Source organism: Micropterus dolomieu, linkage group LG20, assembly GCF_021292245.1.
Source record: "Micropterus dolomieu isolate WLL.071019.BEF.003 ecotype Adirondacks linkage group LG20, ASM2129224v1, whole genome shotgun sequence".
In the NCBI taxonomy this organism is placed as follows: domain Eukaryota; kingdom Metazoa; phylum Chordata; class Actinopteri; order Centrarchiformes; family Centrarchidae; genus Micropterus; species Micropterus dolomieu.
This window is the reverse complement of record NC_060169.1, coordinates 37,152,918-37,170,337: the sequence shown is the minus strand read 5'-3', so window position 1 is coordinate 37,170,337 and position 17,420 is coordinate 37,152,918. Positions and strand designations below refer to the sequence as shown.

Genomic DNA, 17,420 nt, shown 5'->3' with positions numbered 1-17,420 from the left:
TTTGTTTCAAACTTGATGATTACGGCTTAGAGGTCATGGAAATCAAAAAGAGACAGCATGAAGCGTCTTACCAGGACTAAGGAGAAACAGAACTGGACCGTTGCTAAGTGGACAACAGTCTTCTTTTCAGATGAAAGTAAATTCTGCATTTCATTTGGAAATCCGGGTCCCAGAGTCTGGAAGACGAGTGGAGAGACACAGAAGTCAGAGTGAAGTTTCCACAGTCAGTGATGATCTGGGGTGCCATGTCATCTGCTGGTGCTGGTCCACTGTGTTTTAGTAAGTCCAGAGTCAATGCAGCCTCTACCAGGAGATTTGAATTTGTTGTTGCACACAGAGCCGTAACAGTAAGTAACTGGTTTGCTGACCATGGTGTTACTGTCCTTGATTGACCAGCCAACTCGTCTGACCTGAACCCCACAGAGAATCTGAGGTATCGTCAAGAGGAAAATGAGAGACACCAGACTAACAATACAGACGAGCTGAAGGCCGCCATCAAAGCAACCTGGGCTTCATAACACCTCAGCAGAGCCACAGGCTGGTTGTCTCCATGCCACGCTGCACTGGTGCAGGACTTCGTGCAAAAGTTCTGAGTGCATTAAGGAACATTTTTCAGAACTTTAACGCCTCAGAAGGTTGACATTTCTGCATTTTACATTTATTTTAATATGGATGAGATATGGATTTTTGATTTTGGTGAGCTGTAAGTCGTACTCATGAAGATTTAAACAAAGAAAGACCTGAAATATCTCACTTTATGTTTAATGAATCTAGAATAAATGAAAGTTTCACTTTTTGACTTAAATTACGGGAAAAAACAACATGTGGTGTTGTGAACAGCTGGAAGAGCAGTGGAGGGAAAACCCATCTAATCTCAATTTAACTACCTTCAATCGTAAATGTAAATTTTGGGTACATTGTGGGATTTATGGCAAGTTGAACCGCTGTATTACATGATTGGTCTTTGTTTTGTTTGTCACTTCTCTTGTTCTAGTCAGATGTGATATTTACCTCATAATATCAGGAAATGTGACTGTAACAAACTTCTTGTTATGTACTTCCTATTCACTGTGTTTTTCTGACTCAATGATATACACAGCAGGGGAAAACATGTCTGGAGGTGGCAGCAAGAGGAAACCATGTCATCCTGGTCGACATGATCATCAAAGCTGACCGTTTTTATAAATGGGAGAAGGTGAGTTCATCCTCATTGCACCTGGCCCAGCGGTCCAATGGAATAACTTTATTAAATACAATAACACAAAAACATTCTCCTCTAAGAACGATGTTGTTTGACAATGACGATGTTTGGTTTATTTAGTTATCTTATATGGAACACTGCTCTAAGGAGTGGCTTTTGATGTGTGATTAACAGGTCAGTAATCAGTCAACGGCTGAACAAATCCTAAGTTCCAAATGAAAAATGGAGAAATGTGCAACACTCTGTTCAGTTAGCAGGACCCAACAATAATTGCCCGGCGCAAGTAAAGTGCCATGTCGATCAAGTAAAGCTGTCTGTATGTAGTCTAACTGTTTAGCTTTGCCACAAACCTTAAAATTCTTATAAACTGAGCTGCTGGCTGAGACAAAGCAAAGGCTGGAGGAGGATACTGACTGAGTTCTTCATTCTTTCTAAACCTCACTCACTATTTTGATGTCAGCAATATGATTTATTTTATTGACATTTTAGATTTGTTTCCAATGATAGATTATTGACTTTATATAATAATTGATAATAATTATAATAATAATTAATCATTAATAAATAAATAAATATAAATAGTGAATTAACTGTTGCTGCTCTAGAAAAATTTAGCTATTTTTAAGTCATTCAATTCTTATCATGTTCTGAATATATACTTCTTTAAAAATAATATATTTTTTAAAACAACAGTTTTGTAAAGAAAAAGAACTGATATTGATTAGAGTAGCAGAAAATTATAAAATGAACAATACCCATCTCTACTCCCGAGAAAATGACAGCAGTTAAAGACAATGTTTATGAGAATTTTATCCCTCACAGTTAATGCGTCCATCTCTAGGAAGAGGGAGTGGGAACTGTTGTGCCATTTTTCATATGCAAGAATGTTTGTTGCTTCACATCTGTGACACACTGTGTACTTGTTCTGATTCATTTAATAACATTATTATTGTTTATTTATAAAGATAAACATGACAATTAACTTCCTTCTTGTTGTTTTTTGAAGTCCACTAATACATGTTGTGGAGTAACGCTAGATGAGTTTTTCTAAATGAATTATGAACTGGCAGTGATATGAGATTTGATACCTATGCATGCTGTACTGTTAGCTGTAGCTTAAATCATCACTAAATGGATTATTTCCTGCTGTAGGATTCCTCTGTTAACTTTACTGCCAACCAGCAGCGTCGTTAGCCCTGGGCATCCGGGGCTATAGCTGTGAGCTGCACTTTATCAGAGGCGCTGAAATTAATGTGTGTGGATTTGTGGTGAGGTTAATCACCTGATAGGCAGAGGAGGCATTATACATATTTCATATCAAAATCTATGTTTTGTCCCCCCCTCTTTCCTAATGTAAAGTTTTATTTGGCATTGCCTTTCTGGCTCAGGCGATTTCGGAGCTGGCTCATATAGGAGGCGGTTTACTAAGAGACCAGTCAATCACTCACTCACTCACACACTCCACATCAGTCGCGGACAAAATGTAGCTGATAGAAATGTTGAGGGAGGGAAAAAAAAGTTGCTCGAGGCCGGTGCAGCAGCATTTGTGCTGCTGTTACTTCTAGCTGAAGGCAGCAGTGATGATGTCTGCAGCAGGGGTGGGTACATCTAATGTAGGCCTACTCTTAATTTCACTACATTTTCCATTCATACCTTTTATAACTTAATCAGTCTGTAATCTGCATTTTGCTTCATTAACCGAAATGAGCTCATCCAGGCTGTGTATGTGCAGTTACGCAGTAAAGCGCTGGTCGGGCACTTGTCACAGTCACGGAGCTGGGCAGATGCAAACATTTAGAAAATCAGGCAAATATATTTTCAGACGATGTTTTCCTAACCATAACCAAGTGCTTTTGCTGCCTAAACCCAACCAAGTACTTTCGGTGCCTAAACCCAACCAAACTGCAACCGCTTCACATCGTCAACAAAGCCTCTGGCGCTTAACTTCCCATTTGGGTCACAGAATCTGAAAGATACTTTCACTTTCCATTAACGGCGCATTAAAAGCGTCTTTAGGCTCTGCAGAGCAAATGAAGACTAGCCTACACACTGTAAAATCTATGTCAGACGATCACTGCATTGATTGAGATATATTAAAAGTGTCCTGTTGTTGACTTTGGACATAAGCCTGTTACTTTTCTTTAATACACATCTGTTACTATTTGTTTTATAGCGATGTCAGACGGTGAGTCCATAAACAGAATGTCGCTGGGGAAACTAATCTTTTACTCAGCAGCTACCAGCTGTTATTTATTTTTGAGATGCACAGAGAAAGAGAGAGAGAGAGAGAGAGAGAGAGAATATGGTGGATAAAATAGTTCTGTCATGTTTTTACGCATGAGGCACAGCGTCCTCTGTATGTAGGTTTACCTGCTTCAACAACGAGCTGCTTTTGTATTACTGCCACAATAATTATCTGCGTTGTGAAGATTATTTAGATGCTTCAGGAATAATCACATTGTATTGGCAGCCTGTGCTACTGCAGGTTTGGTTGGCCATCTCCATAATAAAAGGAACAGGTAACAAAAGTTGGCTGGGCAGCAAAAGTGATATTTTAAAGTGATCTTATAAACACCTTCATGGAGATTTAAAAAGGAAAATAATTGTAGAAATAGAATTGTAGAAATAGCTGAATTACAGATAATCAGCTTCTAAACTGCATTTGAAGGAATATTTTAATGGGAAACTTAAAGAATATACTCATCAAGTTGCCTAGTCTAGACAGTCCATTTTTACTCTGATAGCCTATCTTGACCTTTTCTCATGTGAACACAAAACATGCAAGAATTAAATCCCCACACTATCATGGATAGTAGTTGAAGGGGTTGCAGAATCCGTGGTATGGATCCCTTCTACATGGTGCGGCACGCAGGTGGACCGCGGATTGATTGCAAAGTTTATGATGATTTATCCTGGAAACGTCAGAGAACCCAGTTAGATTCTGAATGTGCAGAACTTTGAACATGAGAAGAAAACCTGCTGAAACACAGGAGCTATTAAAGTCCAGGAGTTTATAACTGAATTAAAATTATTTATTTTATTATTGATGACGTAAAAAGGTGCCACATGCACATTTAAAGAGGTTAACTCAATCTGTCACGCCTGTGTGTGTGTTGTTTCAGCAGTGATGATATTAAAAGTTGATCTACAGGAGAAACATTTCTGAAAGCAACCCAGAATGCCTGATAGCTGCTCTGCATTATATTCTGTTACAGTTTTAGATTTTAAATTGTTTTATTATACCTTTATTAAACCAGAAAAAAACTCTTTTTCCAAGAGTGTCCTGGCCAAGGCAGCCAGTCGTACAATTGCACATTTAAGATGGGAATAAATCAGTTACAAGGTCATAAAATATCTATCAGCAACAAGGACGATCAAACATCAGTCATAACACTGAAGGCAGAATTGCCAGCCTTCAAGTCATTTAAAAGCAACCAGTGAAACCGGATCACAAAGATTCAGCCACCTGCTGCTACCTGAATTTTGTGTGTCCCTTACATAAATAATTTCCACAATAAATTGATGCAGAAAAGGCAGAAATACACCATACACCATAATGAAGGAAATTAAGTGTTTAACACTCACAATTTTACTGTTGCTTTAATGCTTTACAGACTTAACTTTGGGGTGGGGGGAGTGGGGGAATCAATTATTATGTGTAGACATGAAGTTTTATGGGCTGGGCTAAGCCCCCAATGTTTCAAGATCCTAAAAACGCCCCTGCTGCCATTTATTCTTTGCCAAAGCAGCCACAGTCATGTGGCTTTGTTGTTGCCTTCGGGTTGCTGACACTGTTTACTCACCCTTGACTTTATTTGCATCTAATAACAACACCCTTACTCACTGGACATCTGCAGTGTGTAAGAGTGAGCTTTGCTGGTTGTAATAGTATTTTATAATTTATTTTAAAAACATTATTTTTAAGGTTTTATGTTACGTTCAGATGCTTTCCACAGTATACAGCATGAATATCTATATGTACACTATGTATGAAGAACTGCTTCCCCTGTTGACTTCAGGATCACCTGGGCAGTGAGCAGGACTCCTTGGTGGGGAGGCCTCTGAGCTTCAAACAGGACCACCAGGCAGAGACGCAGCACCTCCGCTCTGTCCTGTGGAGCCTTGCCACCAAGCACCTCTGTCGCGGGGAATGGAAGATTCTGGCACAACACTGGGACTTCAGCGATGCACATATACGAGCTATAGAACAACAATGGACAGGTGAGTTATGCTGACCTCTGGAAAATAAAGTACAAATTACACAGACTGTATAAACTACTGCTTTTGCACACCTCCGCCGGTTGATAAAAAACAAATGCATTGTGCGGTATTTACTCATACTACACTGTAGCAACACGTCCACAGTTGGACAGCACTTTGTGTACAAAAATTTATATGAGACACAAATACACAGAAGTGCTAATAAACAGTATAAACTACATCTTTCACTCTTTCACTAACTGTTAATACTCACAGCAGCCATCTTGGATCACAAACTTGGGGCAGTGCGGTTCTCCCGACTTTCCAAGTTTGAAATCCGATTTAAGGGGGTGTTCCCTTTGAAATTTCCGACTTTGAACTCGGAAATTCCGGCTTCCCATGTCAAATGGAACGCACCAATAATCCTGGAGCTGTAGCCAGTGATCAAGTATCTTAGCTTAGCACAAAAACTGATAGCATGGGAAACAGCTAGCCTGGGCCTAGCCAAAGCCAGAAATGAGTTAGCTTTAAAGCTGTTGGTGTGAACGTGTTTGAGCTCTGGTGAGAGACAGGCTAGCTGTCTTCCCTCTTCTTCCAGTTTTTATGGTTAGCTCAACAAAACAAATCGACTCATGGCACTAGCTTCATTCTTGTAAAAAAAAAAAAAATAGGCATATTTCCCCCAAGTCTAGAACTTTCTATATGATTTATACCATGTCCAGGAATCATCACCTTATCGTAGTGGAGAGGTTTGCGTGCCCCGGTGAGCCTGGAGGCTGTGTTGTCTGGAGTCTAGTGCTCCTGGTAGGGTCTCCCAAGGCAAAGTGGTTCCAGGTGAGGGGCCAGACTGAGAATGGTTCATAAGGACGCCTGATTAAACAACAAGGAAGAGGAGGAGAGACCCTGCCCAGAGGATGCCCGGGGCCCCCGTCTGGAGCCAGGTCCAGAGGGAGGGCTCACTGGCAAGCGCCTGGTGGCCAGGTTTGCCACGGAGCCCGGCCGGTCATAGTCCGAAAAAGCAACGTGGCAGTGCCCTCTCCATCCTTTGGACCCACAATCCATCGGAACATGGGTGCCACATGGGTGGCAGTGAATGTCAGGGGCCTCGACGGACCAGACCCCGGCGGGAGAGGCTGGCTCTGGGGACGTGGAACGTCACCTCTCTGTTGGGGAAGGAGCCGGAACTTGTGCGGGAGATGGAGCGTACCAGTTAGATCTGGTGGGACTGACCTCCATGCACAGTCTCGGTTCTGGAACCGTACTCCTTGATAGGGGATGGATCCTATTCTTCTCTGGAGTTGCTCGAGGTATGAAGCGCCAGGCGGGTGTGGGGATACTCACAAGTCCCCGGCTGAGCGCCGCTACGTTGACCTTTACTCCGGTGAACGAGAGGGTCGCCTCCCTACGCCTTCGGGTAGCGGGGGGGAAAACTCTGACTGTTGTTTGTGCTTATGCACCAAACAGCAGTTCAGAGTGTTCGGCCTTCTTGGAGATCCTGAATGGAGTTCTGTATGGGGCTCCAGTAGGGGACTCCATATTTCTGCTGGGAGACTTCAACGCGCATGTGGGCAATGATGGAGATCGGGAGGAACGGCCTCCCTGATCTGAACCCGAGTGGGTGTTTGTTATTAGACTTCTGTGCTAGTCATGGATTGTCTATATGTTCAAAAATAAGGATGCTCATAAGTGTATGTGGTACCAGAGCACCCTAGGCCAAAGATCGACGATCGATTTTGTAATTGTTTCATCTGATTTCTGGAGGAGGCCCCTGTCCGTGAGATCTTCAACTCAACCGCAGTGGGAGGCTGTGGTCTCAAGGTCTTAGGTGCCTCAAAGGATGGTAACCCTCAAACACCGTGGTGGACACCGGTGGTCAGGGAAGCCGTCCAACTAAAGGAGGAGGCCTTCCGGGATTTGTTGTCTCGGAGGACTCCGGAGGCGGATGCAAGGTACCGACGGGCCCGAAGGGCTGCAACATCTGCTGTGTCAGATGCAAAGCAGCGGGTGTGGGAGAAGTTCGGAGAAGACATGGAGAAGGACTTTCGGTCGGCACCAAAGTGCTTCTGGAGAACTGTCCGCCATCTCAGGAGGGGGAAGCGGGGAACCGTCCAAGCTGTGTAAATTAAGGATGGGACCCTGTTGACCTCAACTGGGGGGGTAATTGGGCGGTGGAAGGAATGCTTTGAGGAACTCCTAAATCCGACTGACACGCCCTCTCTAGTAGAGGCAGAGCTGGAGGCTGATGGGGGTTTCTCGTCAATTTCCCTGGAGGAAGTCACTGAGGTAGTCAAACAACTCCACAGTGGCAAAGCCCCAGGGATTGATGAGATCCACCCAGAAATGCTAAAAGCTTCGGGTGTGGAGGGGCTGTCTTGGATGACACGTCTCTTTAACATTGCGTGGAAGTCGGGTACAGTGCCCAAGGAGTGGCAGACTGGGGTGGTGGTTCCCCTGTGCCAATCGAAGAGGAACAATGCGGTTTTCGTCCCAGTCGTGGAACAACTGACCAGCTCTTTACTCTCACAAAGATCCTGGAGTGGGCTTGGGAGTATGCCCATCCAGTCTACATGTGCTTTGTAGATCTGGAGAAGGCGTATGACCGGGTCCCCCGGGAGATACTGTGGGAGGTGCTGTGGGAGTATGGGGTAAGGGGGGCCCTTCTCAGGGCTATCCAAAACCCTGTACATCCAAAGCGAGAGCTGTGTCCGAGTACTTGGCAGTAAGTCGGACTCTTTCCAGGTGAAGGTTGGCCTTCGCTAGGGCTGCGCTTTGTCACCAATCCTGTTTGTGATATTCATGGACAGGATATCGAGGCGTAGTCGACGCGAGGAGGGGTTGCGGTTCGGTGAGCTTGGGATCTCGTCACTGCTTTTTGCGGATGATGTGGTCCTGATGGCATCATCGGTGGATCGGTTCGCAGCCGAGTGCGAAGCGGTTGGGATGAGGATTAGCACCTCTAAATCTGTGGCCATGGTTCTCAGCAGGAGTGCCAACTCCAGGTAGGGAATGAGTCCTTATCCCAAGTGAAGGAGTTCAAGTACCTCGGGGTCTTGTTCACGAGTGAGGGGAGATTGGAGCAGGAGATTGGCCAGAGAATCGGAGCAGCGGGGGCGGTATTGCACTCGCTTTACCGCAACGTTGTGACGAAAATTTACCGGTCAATTTTCGTTCCTACCCTCACCTATGGTCATGAAAGCTGGGTCATGACCTGACATGAAAGAACGAGATCGCGGGTACAAGCGACCGAAATGGGTTTCCTCAGGTGGGTGGCTGGTGTCTCCCTTAGAGATAGGGTGAGAAGCTCGGCCATCCGCGAGGAGCTCAGAGTAGAGCCGTTGCCCCTTTGCGTTGAAAGGAGCCAGTTGAGGTGGTTTGGGCATCTGGTAAGGATGCCTCCTGGACGCCTCCCTAGGGAGGTGTTCCAGGCACGTCCAGCTGGGAGGAGGCCTCGGGCAAGACCCAGGACTAGGTGGAGAGATTATATCTCCACACTGGCCTGGGAACGCACCCAGTCAGAGCCAGTTCATTAATGTGGCTCGGGAAAGAGAAGTTTGGGATCCCCTGCTGGAGCTGCTGCCCCCGCTACCCAACCCTGGATAAGCGGATGAAGATGGATGGATGGATGGATTATACCATGTCCATGCCAATTCTGATAAATTTGAAATCATGTCGTCCAGCAAACTCTGTGGCGGTTGTTGGGTTCTTGTCCTTGTGGCTGATCTAGTGACTTCTACTACTAGTGACTCCTACGCTCATCTTAACTTGGACTTTAGATTGATATTGGTATACAGTATATTATAATTCTGAATTACGCCTCTAGGTACGAAAAGCTTCAAGGAGCATGGTCACCGAATGCTGTTAATCTGGCTTCATGGAGTCGTGGTGGCGGGGGAGAACCCGATCAAAGGCCTCTACGAGGGGCTGGTGGAAATCTCACGGACAGACTTGGCAGGTGAGCCCATCAAATTATTGTTTGTATTCTTGTGTAACTGTCTATCAGTGCTATATGGAGCTCCGCAAGGTTACATAGGGAATTTATTTTGTTGCATACTTTTGCGCTCTCTCGCAATACGTTTCAGGATTCCCTCTGATCCATTGAGCTGATTATGTAATTGTGGTTAAAACAGATCCCTGATCAACTGCTGCTGCGTTGTATAAAAGTTACTGTATTCCTGAACTCTTGTGATGTATTGATGACGCAGTTGTCAAATCTGATGTGTGAAGGTGGTTTTGAGGAATAAAATAAAAATTATTGCGAGGGAACGCGAAAGACTGGCCTGTTTTGTGCTTGTCCATTTCCTGTAAGGTATAGTCTGTCAGGTGGTGGGTCTGGAATGTGTAGGTGCATGATGTCTCCTTGTTGTTTTTAATCAGAGTGTATCCGGCAGAAGGCAAACGCAGAGACCAGCTCTCCCAGAATGTGCTCTGCAATGTGATCAACGCTGTGAGAGACTGCAAAGGCAACACAACAGATCCAAATATTTAACTGTAAATGCCCAGAACTGAGACCATGAAAACACTTTTGTATTTTCCATGGCATGACCTGTTTACATATTAACACAGGGAATATACTGTGATTGTTTTGAATTTGGTTCACAGATCATTTGTTTTCTTTTAGAAGTGGGGAAAATGCCTAGTGAAACATGACAAAATAAGTTTTTTTTTCTGTTGACACTACTCATACTGTACTGTATCCCTGTAAACAAAGGGCTTTTATTAGCACATTATGACTACTTGTCATTCAGTATAATAAATGTTAAATGGTAAATGGACTGCACTTCTTTAGCTCCTTTCTCGTCAAGGCGTTTTACAATACATGTCACATTCACCCATTCATACACTGATGGCAGAGGCTGCCATGCAAGGTACCAACCGCTCATCAGAAAGGAACTAACATTTAAACAAACACTCACACACCAATGGCACAGCCACCCAAGACACTTCGACGCTTCTGTCACTTTGAGCCGGGAATCGAACCACGACCTTCTGGTTACCTGAGCTCTACCTCCTATGACACAGCCAATGTAATGTAACGCTTCCTCCTGCAATGTCTGTCAAAGTTATTCTTTCTTTAAAGCTTCATTCAGTGATGGATGGGGATGTAAGGTTTCAAAACACACTCAGAAAGGACTGTATTAAAGTGTATTCAGATCAGAATGAGAAAGGAGTTCTTTTCCTTGCCGACTGAATTGTTTTTGTATTCCACATTTATTTGGCCAAGAAACATTGTCAGTGGCTAGAAACCGTTTTATTTACACAATCCAACCCAGAGTACACATGTAACTAAAATGAAAACAACAACTAAATAGCAGACCTGGCTTAACAGAGGAAAACTCAACTCAGCTCACTTTAAAGGTACAATGTTTCCACCTTTTGTATTCCTTGTCTAAAAAAATAGGGGGGAGCATATCATATATCAGTCGGTCATAACTGCTGCTAACTGTATTGTTTCCACAAATTTTTCATAAAGCCTCATTTACCACAGTGTTCATCAGTGACACCTAGTGGAAAAAAATAATTGAGACCATCATTTACATCATGCCACAGTGATGGATAGATGGATAGGTAGGTAGACTTTAGTTCACATGTCTTTTGCCCTGTCTGAAAATTAAAAAAGTTGTTATTGTCAGCAACAATTCAGAAAGTCAGTAAAGAGAAGACATGGAAAAGGATTATTTAAAATAAAACAAAAGTAAACAGAGCCAAATCTTGCCAGAGTGTTTGGCAGGTAGATGACCTTTAGCCATCTGACTGCCTTAGTGGGCTGAAGACACCCAGCCAAGATACGTCTTCAAGCAGGTAGCCATGTTGTAATGGAGATCCAAATCCCAGCAGCATGTGTATGGAAAACGGATACAAGGTTTTAAAGCTTGTGTCCAGCATGGTCGCTATGACCATCACACTTAGTGTTTCTAGTTCTAGTTCTAAACTTTCCCTTACACATCTGACCAGGTTTTTAGTTGTTATGTCTGTCGTCAGTGTTCAAATTACACCGTGGCTTTCGGGGAACCCCGTTTTTGTGGGTGGGAGGGTACTTCAAACATACAAGTGCATACATGAATCAATACATTTCAATTCATAGAAACAACATTCAGCCTGGGGCAACAAAGAAAGTGAAAGATGATTCACCATCGCCTCTGGCTTGGTCACTTGACTTGATTCATTTGACAGAGAACCAAGTCATGTGTAATAACTGGGAGGATGAAACTGTATTCTGTTCTAGATAACTGGGTTAAACATGGCGCCCCTTCACAGGTGTGTAAAATGTTACAAGAAATAGGAAGCATGACCAGAATTAAAACCCAGCTCATAAAAACAAAAGTTAAGGAATTGTATTTGTGTATATTAGAATATGTTTATTGTTTCTGCTTTGTTCATATTTAGCAATCCACTAGACACATGATGCACTTAACAAAGTCGTACATATTAAATGTGAACAGGAATCAGACTTCAGCACTGCATTCTTTTATTATGTTACTGGGGGCACAGTGTTTTGAGAGGACTGTAGAGATTATATATGTATTTCTACCCAACAGATTTTTTTGGGCCACTCAAGATAATAGCATTGTAATGCCAGGTGTAAATAAGATTAATGTTGTATAAAATAATATTTGCATGCAAGTACTTTAATAAAGTAATACCACCAGTTTTTTGTATGACAAATGGCATGCTTTTATAGCACTGTACTGTATTGTGGTATGCCAATGTAATGCTGAATTTCTCTGTTGAAATATCAACTATCAAAAACAGGATGAGCATGTTTAGAGTTTTGTTGTCAAGAAGCTAAATTATATGTGTAGGTATGGTATGAATAGAAGTTGTGTTTGCATGAGTAGAAGACATTTTTTCTGTGCAGAAAGTCACCTTTAAAAAGCCTGGCTGGTCCACTAACTCCTTATGAAATAAGTGATTATTACATAGAGATGATGATTTTTCCAAATCAATGCAGCAACTGAACTTGTCAGCACTAATACAAAGTGCTTTTATATATTTTATGTATAAATGTTCAAAGCAACTATGTACATGTTCATTAGATCCATAAAAACTCAGCTTTGAAAACAAATGTCCACATTGCAATTTTCTCTTACAAACCTGGACCATCAGCTACATTCACTAACAAACAGAAATAGCCTGAAAACAACAATCTACTGTTGATCGTATTCCAGCATTTGAAGATACACAACTCAAAGATACTCATTTAAGGTAGCTTGGTCAGTTGCTCCAAGTTTGAAGGAAACATCATGCCATGAACAATTTCAAGCTTCCTCTTGTACTCTTGCTTGACTGAGACTCAAACTATTATGGCTTTAAAGTCAACAATGTTCCAAATTACACACACATGCACATTACATTACAGAGGGCCATGGCCAGATTAACCTGGACGGGACTAAAGTTTCTGGTGTGCCCCTCTTGACCCAAATGTTTCCCACCTTCTAAACATTGGGTACGTAGTACCTCCAAGTTCCCATCCAGTAAAGAATGCATGGCAAATGATTTTCTCAGAAACCACCTGATACTCCTGATATGTTGGAATAACCTGGCCCCAAGTTTTCTGTGCATTCATTTGTGGTAGTTCAATTATATATATATTATATACTTTAATTCAATTCAATTATATATATATTATATACTTTATTAAGGAATGTATGCCATGTGAGCACTAAACAGTTTGAAATACGTTCTTAAAACTAACTATTTTTTCCAAAGGGTCCCTACACGTGCTGAGGTCACAATGCAGATTTGTCTTTGTTGATATTGTACTTCAGGTGGACACATTTTCTTACAGATGTGCAATGACTCAAACTACAAAAAAACTAACTCAAACCTAGACAACTTGTGTCTTTTCGGGTCCCTGAGTGTATAGTGTACTTGTCCTCCAGCTGTTAATGCAGCCTTGCACGGGGTGTTTTGGTTGCCATCTCCTGGAAATGTTATGGTCTTTAATGTTTATCCCCTTAAAAACTGACTTGATGGCTCTAGGGGAGGAAGTTGAGGTCAGATTTAGTTGGGTAGATTTTAACGACGGTCTTTGAATTAGAGAGGTGGGGGTGTGGTGTGGGTTTATTGTGGGTTCCAGCATATGTTGGGGTTGAGGGGAATGAGGATGTGGATGAAGCTGCTAGGGCAAGTTTAGTTAGAGAAAAGGTGGAAGTGGAGGTGCCTTCTGACAGACTGGAGTGTTGTAGCATCATAAAGGAAAGACTGACCCAACAATGGCAGCATGAGTGGAGTGAAGACAACAGAGGGAGAAAGTTTTATGACATATCATCAATTAATCGTGGGAATACAATGATCTTGCCTCGGATGGATCAGATTATGTTGGCTAGAACATTGCGGGTTGGGAAGTGGTCTGTCTCTGGTGGGGAAACACAGGGATGGCAAGTGTTGAGACTCAGGAGTACAGCAGTCCTTCAAACACATCATCATGCACTGTCAGTATGCTGAGGAAAGGAGCCTGTTCATTCATGGGTGTAAACCGAGTTGGGAATTTAAATATTGTCTTTTGGGTGATGGTCCATATCAAAAAGAGAGAGCATTGGAACTAATCAAGGACTAACTATACTTTGGTTCAGGAGTTTGGACGTAGACTGTACGCATCACCGGTGGGAGGCAGCAATGCACTAACCAATGCCTAGTCTGCCGGAAAGGAACAGAAGAAGAAAAAGAACGTCGCTGCGTCATGCGTGCACCATGTTAGCCGCATTGCATTCTGGTTCTTGTTGTCCGTTTTGATCATTCTCTATTGCCATTGTCATCTTCATAGCTGCCGAGCTCGCCCTCTGCGCCGTTATGTCGTCTTTGGGCAGCACTGCCTCACAGACAGCTGAAAATGGAAACGGAGGTTTGTTACTTAGCTGAAACACTGCAGACAGACGCCGAGTCCGCTACGTTTGTACCCACAGCGCCTAACGCCACCGACAGTTAGCTATGTGCCAGCTAGCAAGTTACTGACGTTATGTTCACCACTGCTAACGTTGCCTGTAACATAGCTAAATAGTTGAATGCTCGGCGTTTTATACAGTTGTGTTTGTCCATTTCAGGAAACAAGAGAACTCCGTGTCCGTTGCACGGTTGCACGCGGGTCTACGCAGAGGTGGGCGCTCTGGAGAGCCACATCAAGGACCACGAGCTCTCAGCTCAGTCTCTTCCTGGTGAGCTCCCAGTTCAGAAGTACCTGTGTGGGCATTTTCACCAGTCACCGGGCTGGACCAATTCAGATAAGGTGGCACATTGTCCAGCTGTGAGCTGACAGCTGTGCTCAGCCTGATGTCTGGTCCTAGAATACAGAAGCCAGAGTTACAGCACCCTGACAGGTTTTAAAGGGCAGGTTTGGATTTGACAGGATAGTTACACACATTGTTATTATGTATGTCTTTGTTACGTGTGCATTTACTGTCAAACACCTGTTAAAGGACACTTACATAGCTTTCTTTAATAACTGAAAGGATAGTCTTTCATTGTGATGTGAATTGTCCATGGCACGTGTCCTCTGCTGGACAACTCTCAGATGCAGTCCACCTCTTTAACCTTACTTAGTTTCTCTGCTGTGATTTGATTTTATTCATTTGAATCATTGCACTTTTAAAAATAAATTATATCTGCGTTATTGTACAGAGAGGGACGCAGAATAACAGCATGGCCGGCTGTAAAGTTGTCTGAAAATCAAACTACAAACTAAACGTAAATGTGACGGACATAATATAGACAAAATTAAATTAAGTTATGTAAGACTTTGTAAAATTGGCCGATGGTATAACTTCTGACAGCAGCTGTCAACGCGGAGCTCGAGCAAAGCTCATAAAGATAGCACAGCCTCAGACATTTCAGGAAGTAGTTTTATTAGTGAAAAATAAAGTCCAGTCTGGCTGTAATGTTGTGTTTTGGTGTGATTTGGGTTCGAGGTGAGGGGGGGGGAGGTTATGAGGGAAGCTGTAGCATCACACCGTCTGTCCTCTCCTCAGGAAAGGTCTTGCTCTGCTCCTCGGTCGGCTGCAGTGGTTCCTTCCCCAACATGCAGAAACTCATGGAGCATATGAGGCATCATCACAAACCCAACATATTCTTCCTGTGAGTTGCTCTTTACTTGGCTGTCCGTGCACTCAGCGGACATGTTTGGAGATGTAATGTTGCTATTTTCTTCTGAAGGTGTGAGAGCTGTCGCACAAAGCTGCGATCCTACCGAGGCCTCCTGACTCACCTGCACACTTGTTCCAAAGTGCCACGGGGGAAGACAAAGCAGACTGAACCGGCGCCCCCTCCGCCTGCTGCTGTGACCAACCAAAACATCACCCCCACGGCCATGGACCAGGACCCCCCACGGCTGGACTCAATGTCTACACCCCAGCAACTACCCTCTCAAATCCCAAACCCAGACGGTTCCTTCCCTGCCGATGTTCCTCAGCCAGACTCTGCTGCCCCTCCTCTCCTCGGCCCCCCGTTCTTGTCTGACCTGACCCCCCCTCCCCAGCTTGCTCCTCAACAGCTCACAGAGGCAGCTCCCCAGCTTCAGCTCAGCAATGAAGCCTCCGATCTGCCTCCATCTCTGAACCTGGATGGCCCAGCAGGAGCTCCTGTCCTCCCCGAGGGCCAAGGTGAGCACCAGACCCATATCAGGTCTCCTCAGTCGGTCCACCCTGCTCCAGCATTGGGTCCTTCTGCTCCAGGTTCCTCAGCTGTCTGGAAGAAGAATCAAGGTGAGCTCCTCACCTCCTCTCACTAAAGCGCACAGCTGCAGCCTGTCAGATGTGGCTACGCGTTTACTTCCACAGTGCTCAAAGTGCCCAAAGCTGCAGACACAAACTCAGGCTACCTCCATTCGATTTCCTCTGTATAGGCATCCATGTGACAAAGACCATAAGATTAGAGATGCACGATATATTGGTGTCCGTTATATTAGAATATTGAATTATTGTTATGGAATTCCAGCCAATAGTTCCGTTCGATACTGCAGAACTTTGGTTTTCATATGTTGCACCTGCCAATGTGGTCGCACGTTTGAGTCAGATGTTACGTTGAATGAAAATGGTACGTTCTGTCTAGCTATGTAAACAAGGAGGAGCGTTGACTATGCGAGAGTAGCCTCCGTCAGACCCACTTATTACTGTCCGTTTGGTGGGAACAAATCATCAGTAATCAAGTAATAACTTATTTAATTGGTTTGATAGGTCATGAAACATTGTGAAATTTGAATGTGCAGTTCCTTTTTTTAGACTTTAATTAGTCCTTTCATCCATTAGGTATGGCCTGCAACAGACGCATCCTTTGGGAGCACACTAAAGGGCGCTACACATGTATCCAGTGTGGCTACACGGTAACCAACCGTAAGGACATGACTCAACACATCAACACTCAACACAGCGGCAACAAACCTGCAGAAGACACAGGAAGCTCGGCCACTAGCTCATAGTGTGGGAGCAGGAGCACTCATTTACTGAACAAGATGCATTTTAGAAGCAAACATCCTCAGGATTTCATCTGTTGATGTTTCTGTCAGGGATTTAACCAAACGCTGAGTGATGGTTCATGTGGAACACCTTTACTCTGGGTGAAGTGCAGAGCAGTGAGTGAGCAATGTGTTTTTGCATATTGCTCCCAGGCACACGTACAAAGACTTTTCATTAAATATCAGACAATTTGGACAAGTGTGTGTATAGAATGATTTTGTGTCCAACAAACCTTTGTTCTGTAGACATGTCTGATAGTTATTTTGTGACCTTGCCTGAACGTTTGTGATACCTTAATAAATTAATGACTAGTTAGCTGTCCTCTCTTTAGTCTTCCCCTGTCCAAGTGGATCAGTGACCAGATATCTTATCCGGACATCTGATTGAGTATTTAACTGTTTGAGCTGAGATATAGCTGGTGACATAGCCTCCCACTCAAGCTAGCCATCATCAGTAGTGAGTCACCAGCATCCTTTAGCCGTTTACCACACTAACTAACATCAGTGAATATTCAGGGATCTTTTGTGCCAAATCAGACTTGGAATTGTGTTTATTTTATAACCTACAGCTACATT

General features: G+C 43.6%; 2 protein-coding genes across 5 annotated transcripts in view; both read left to right on the top strand.

The window, feature by feature from the left end:
* ankdd1a (ankyrin repeat and death domain containing 1A) overlaps positions 1-10,173 on the top strand; it is a 43,453-nt gene extending 33,280 nt beyond the window's left edge. For 3 of the 4 annotated variants that reach the window (XM_046033533.1, XM_046033534.1, XM_046033536.1), the window contains 4 exons: positions 1,100-1,195; positions 5,221-5,422; positions 9,222-9,353; positions 9,790-10,173. In XM_046033533.1, coding sequence (XP_045889489.1) covers positions 1,100-1,195; positions 5,221-5,422; positions 9,222-9,353; positions 9,790-9,887 — 528 coding nt within the window. In that variant the 3' untranslated portion in view covers positions 9,888-10,173. Of the gene's footprint in view, positions 1-1,099; positions 1,196-5,220; positions 5,423-9,221; positions 9,354-9,775 lie in introns of all 4 variants that reach the window. The other variant, XM_046033535.1, reaches the window with a different exon arrangement.
* Positions 10,174-14,083: 3,910 nt separating this feature from the next.
* Positions 14,084-17,160, top strand: znf414 (zinc finger protein 414). Its single transcript, XM_046032647.1, has 5 exons — positions 14,084-14,243; positions 14,443-14,553; positions 15,364-15,469; positions 15,548-16,095; positions 16,639-17,160. The coding sequence occupies exons 1-5, from the start codon at positions 14,192-14,194 to the stop codon at positions 16,806-16,808; spliced, it is 987 nt and encodes a 328-aa protein (XP_045888603.1). The 5' UTR covers positions 14,084-14,191; the 3' UTR covers positions 16,809-17,160.
* The last annotated feature ends 260 nt before the right edge of the window (positions 17,161-17,420 follow it).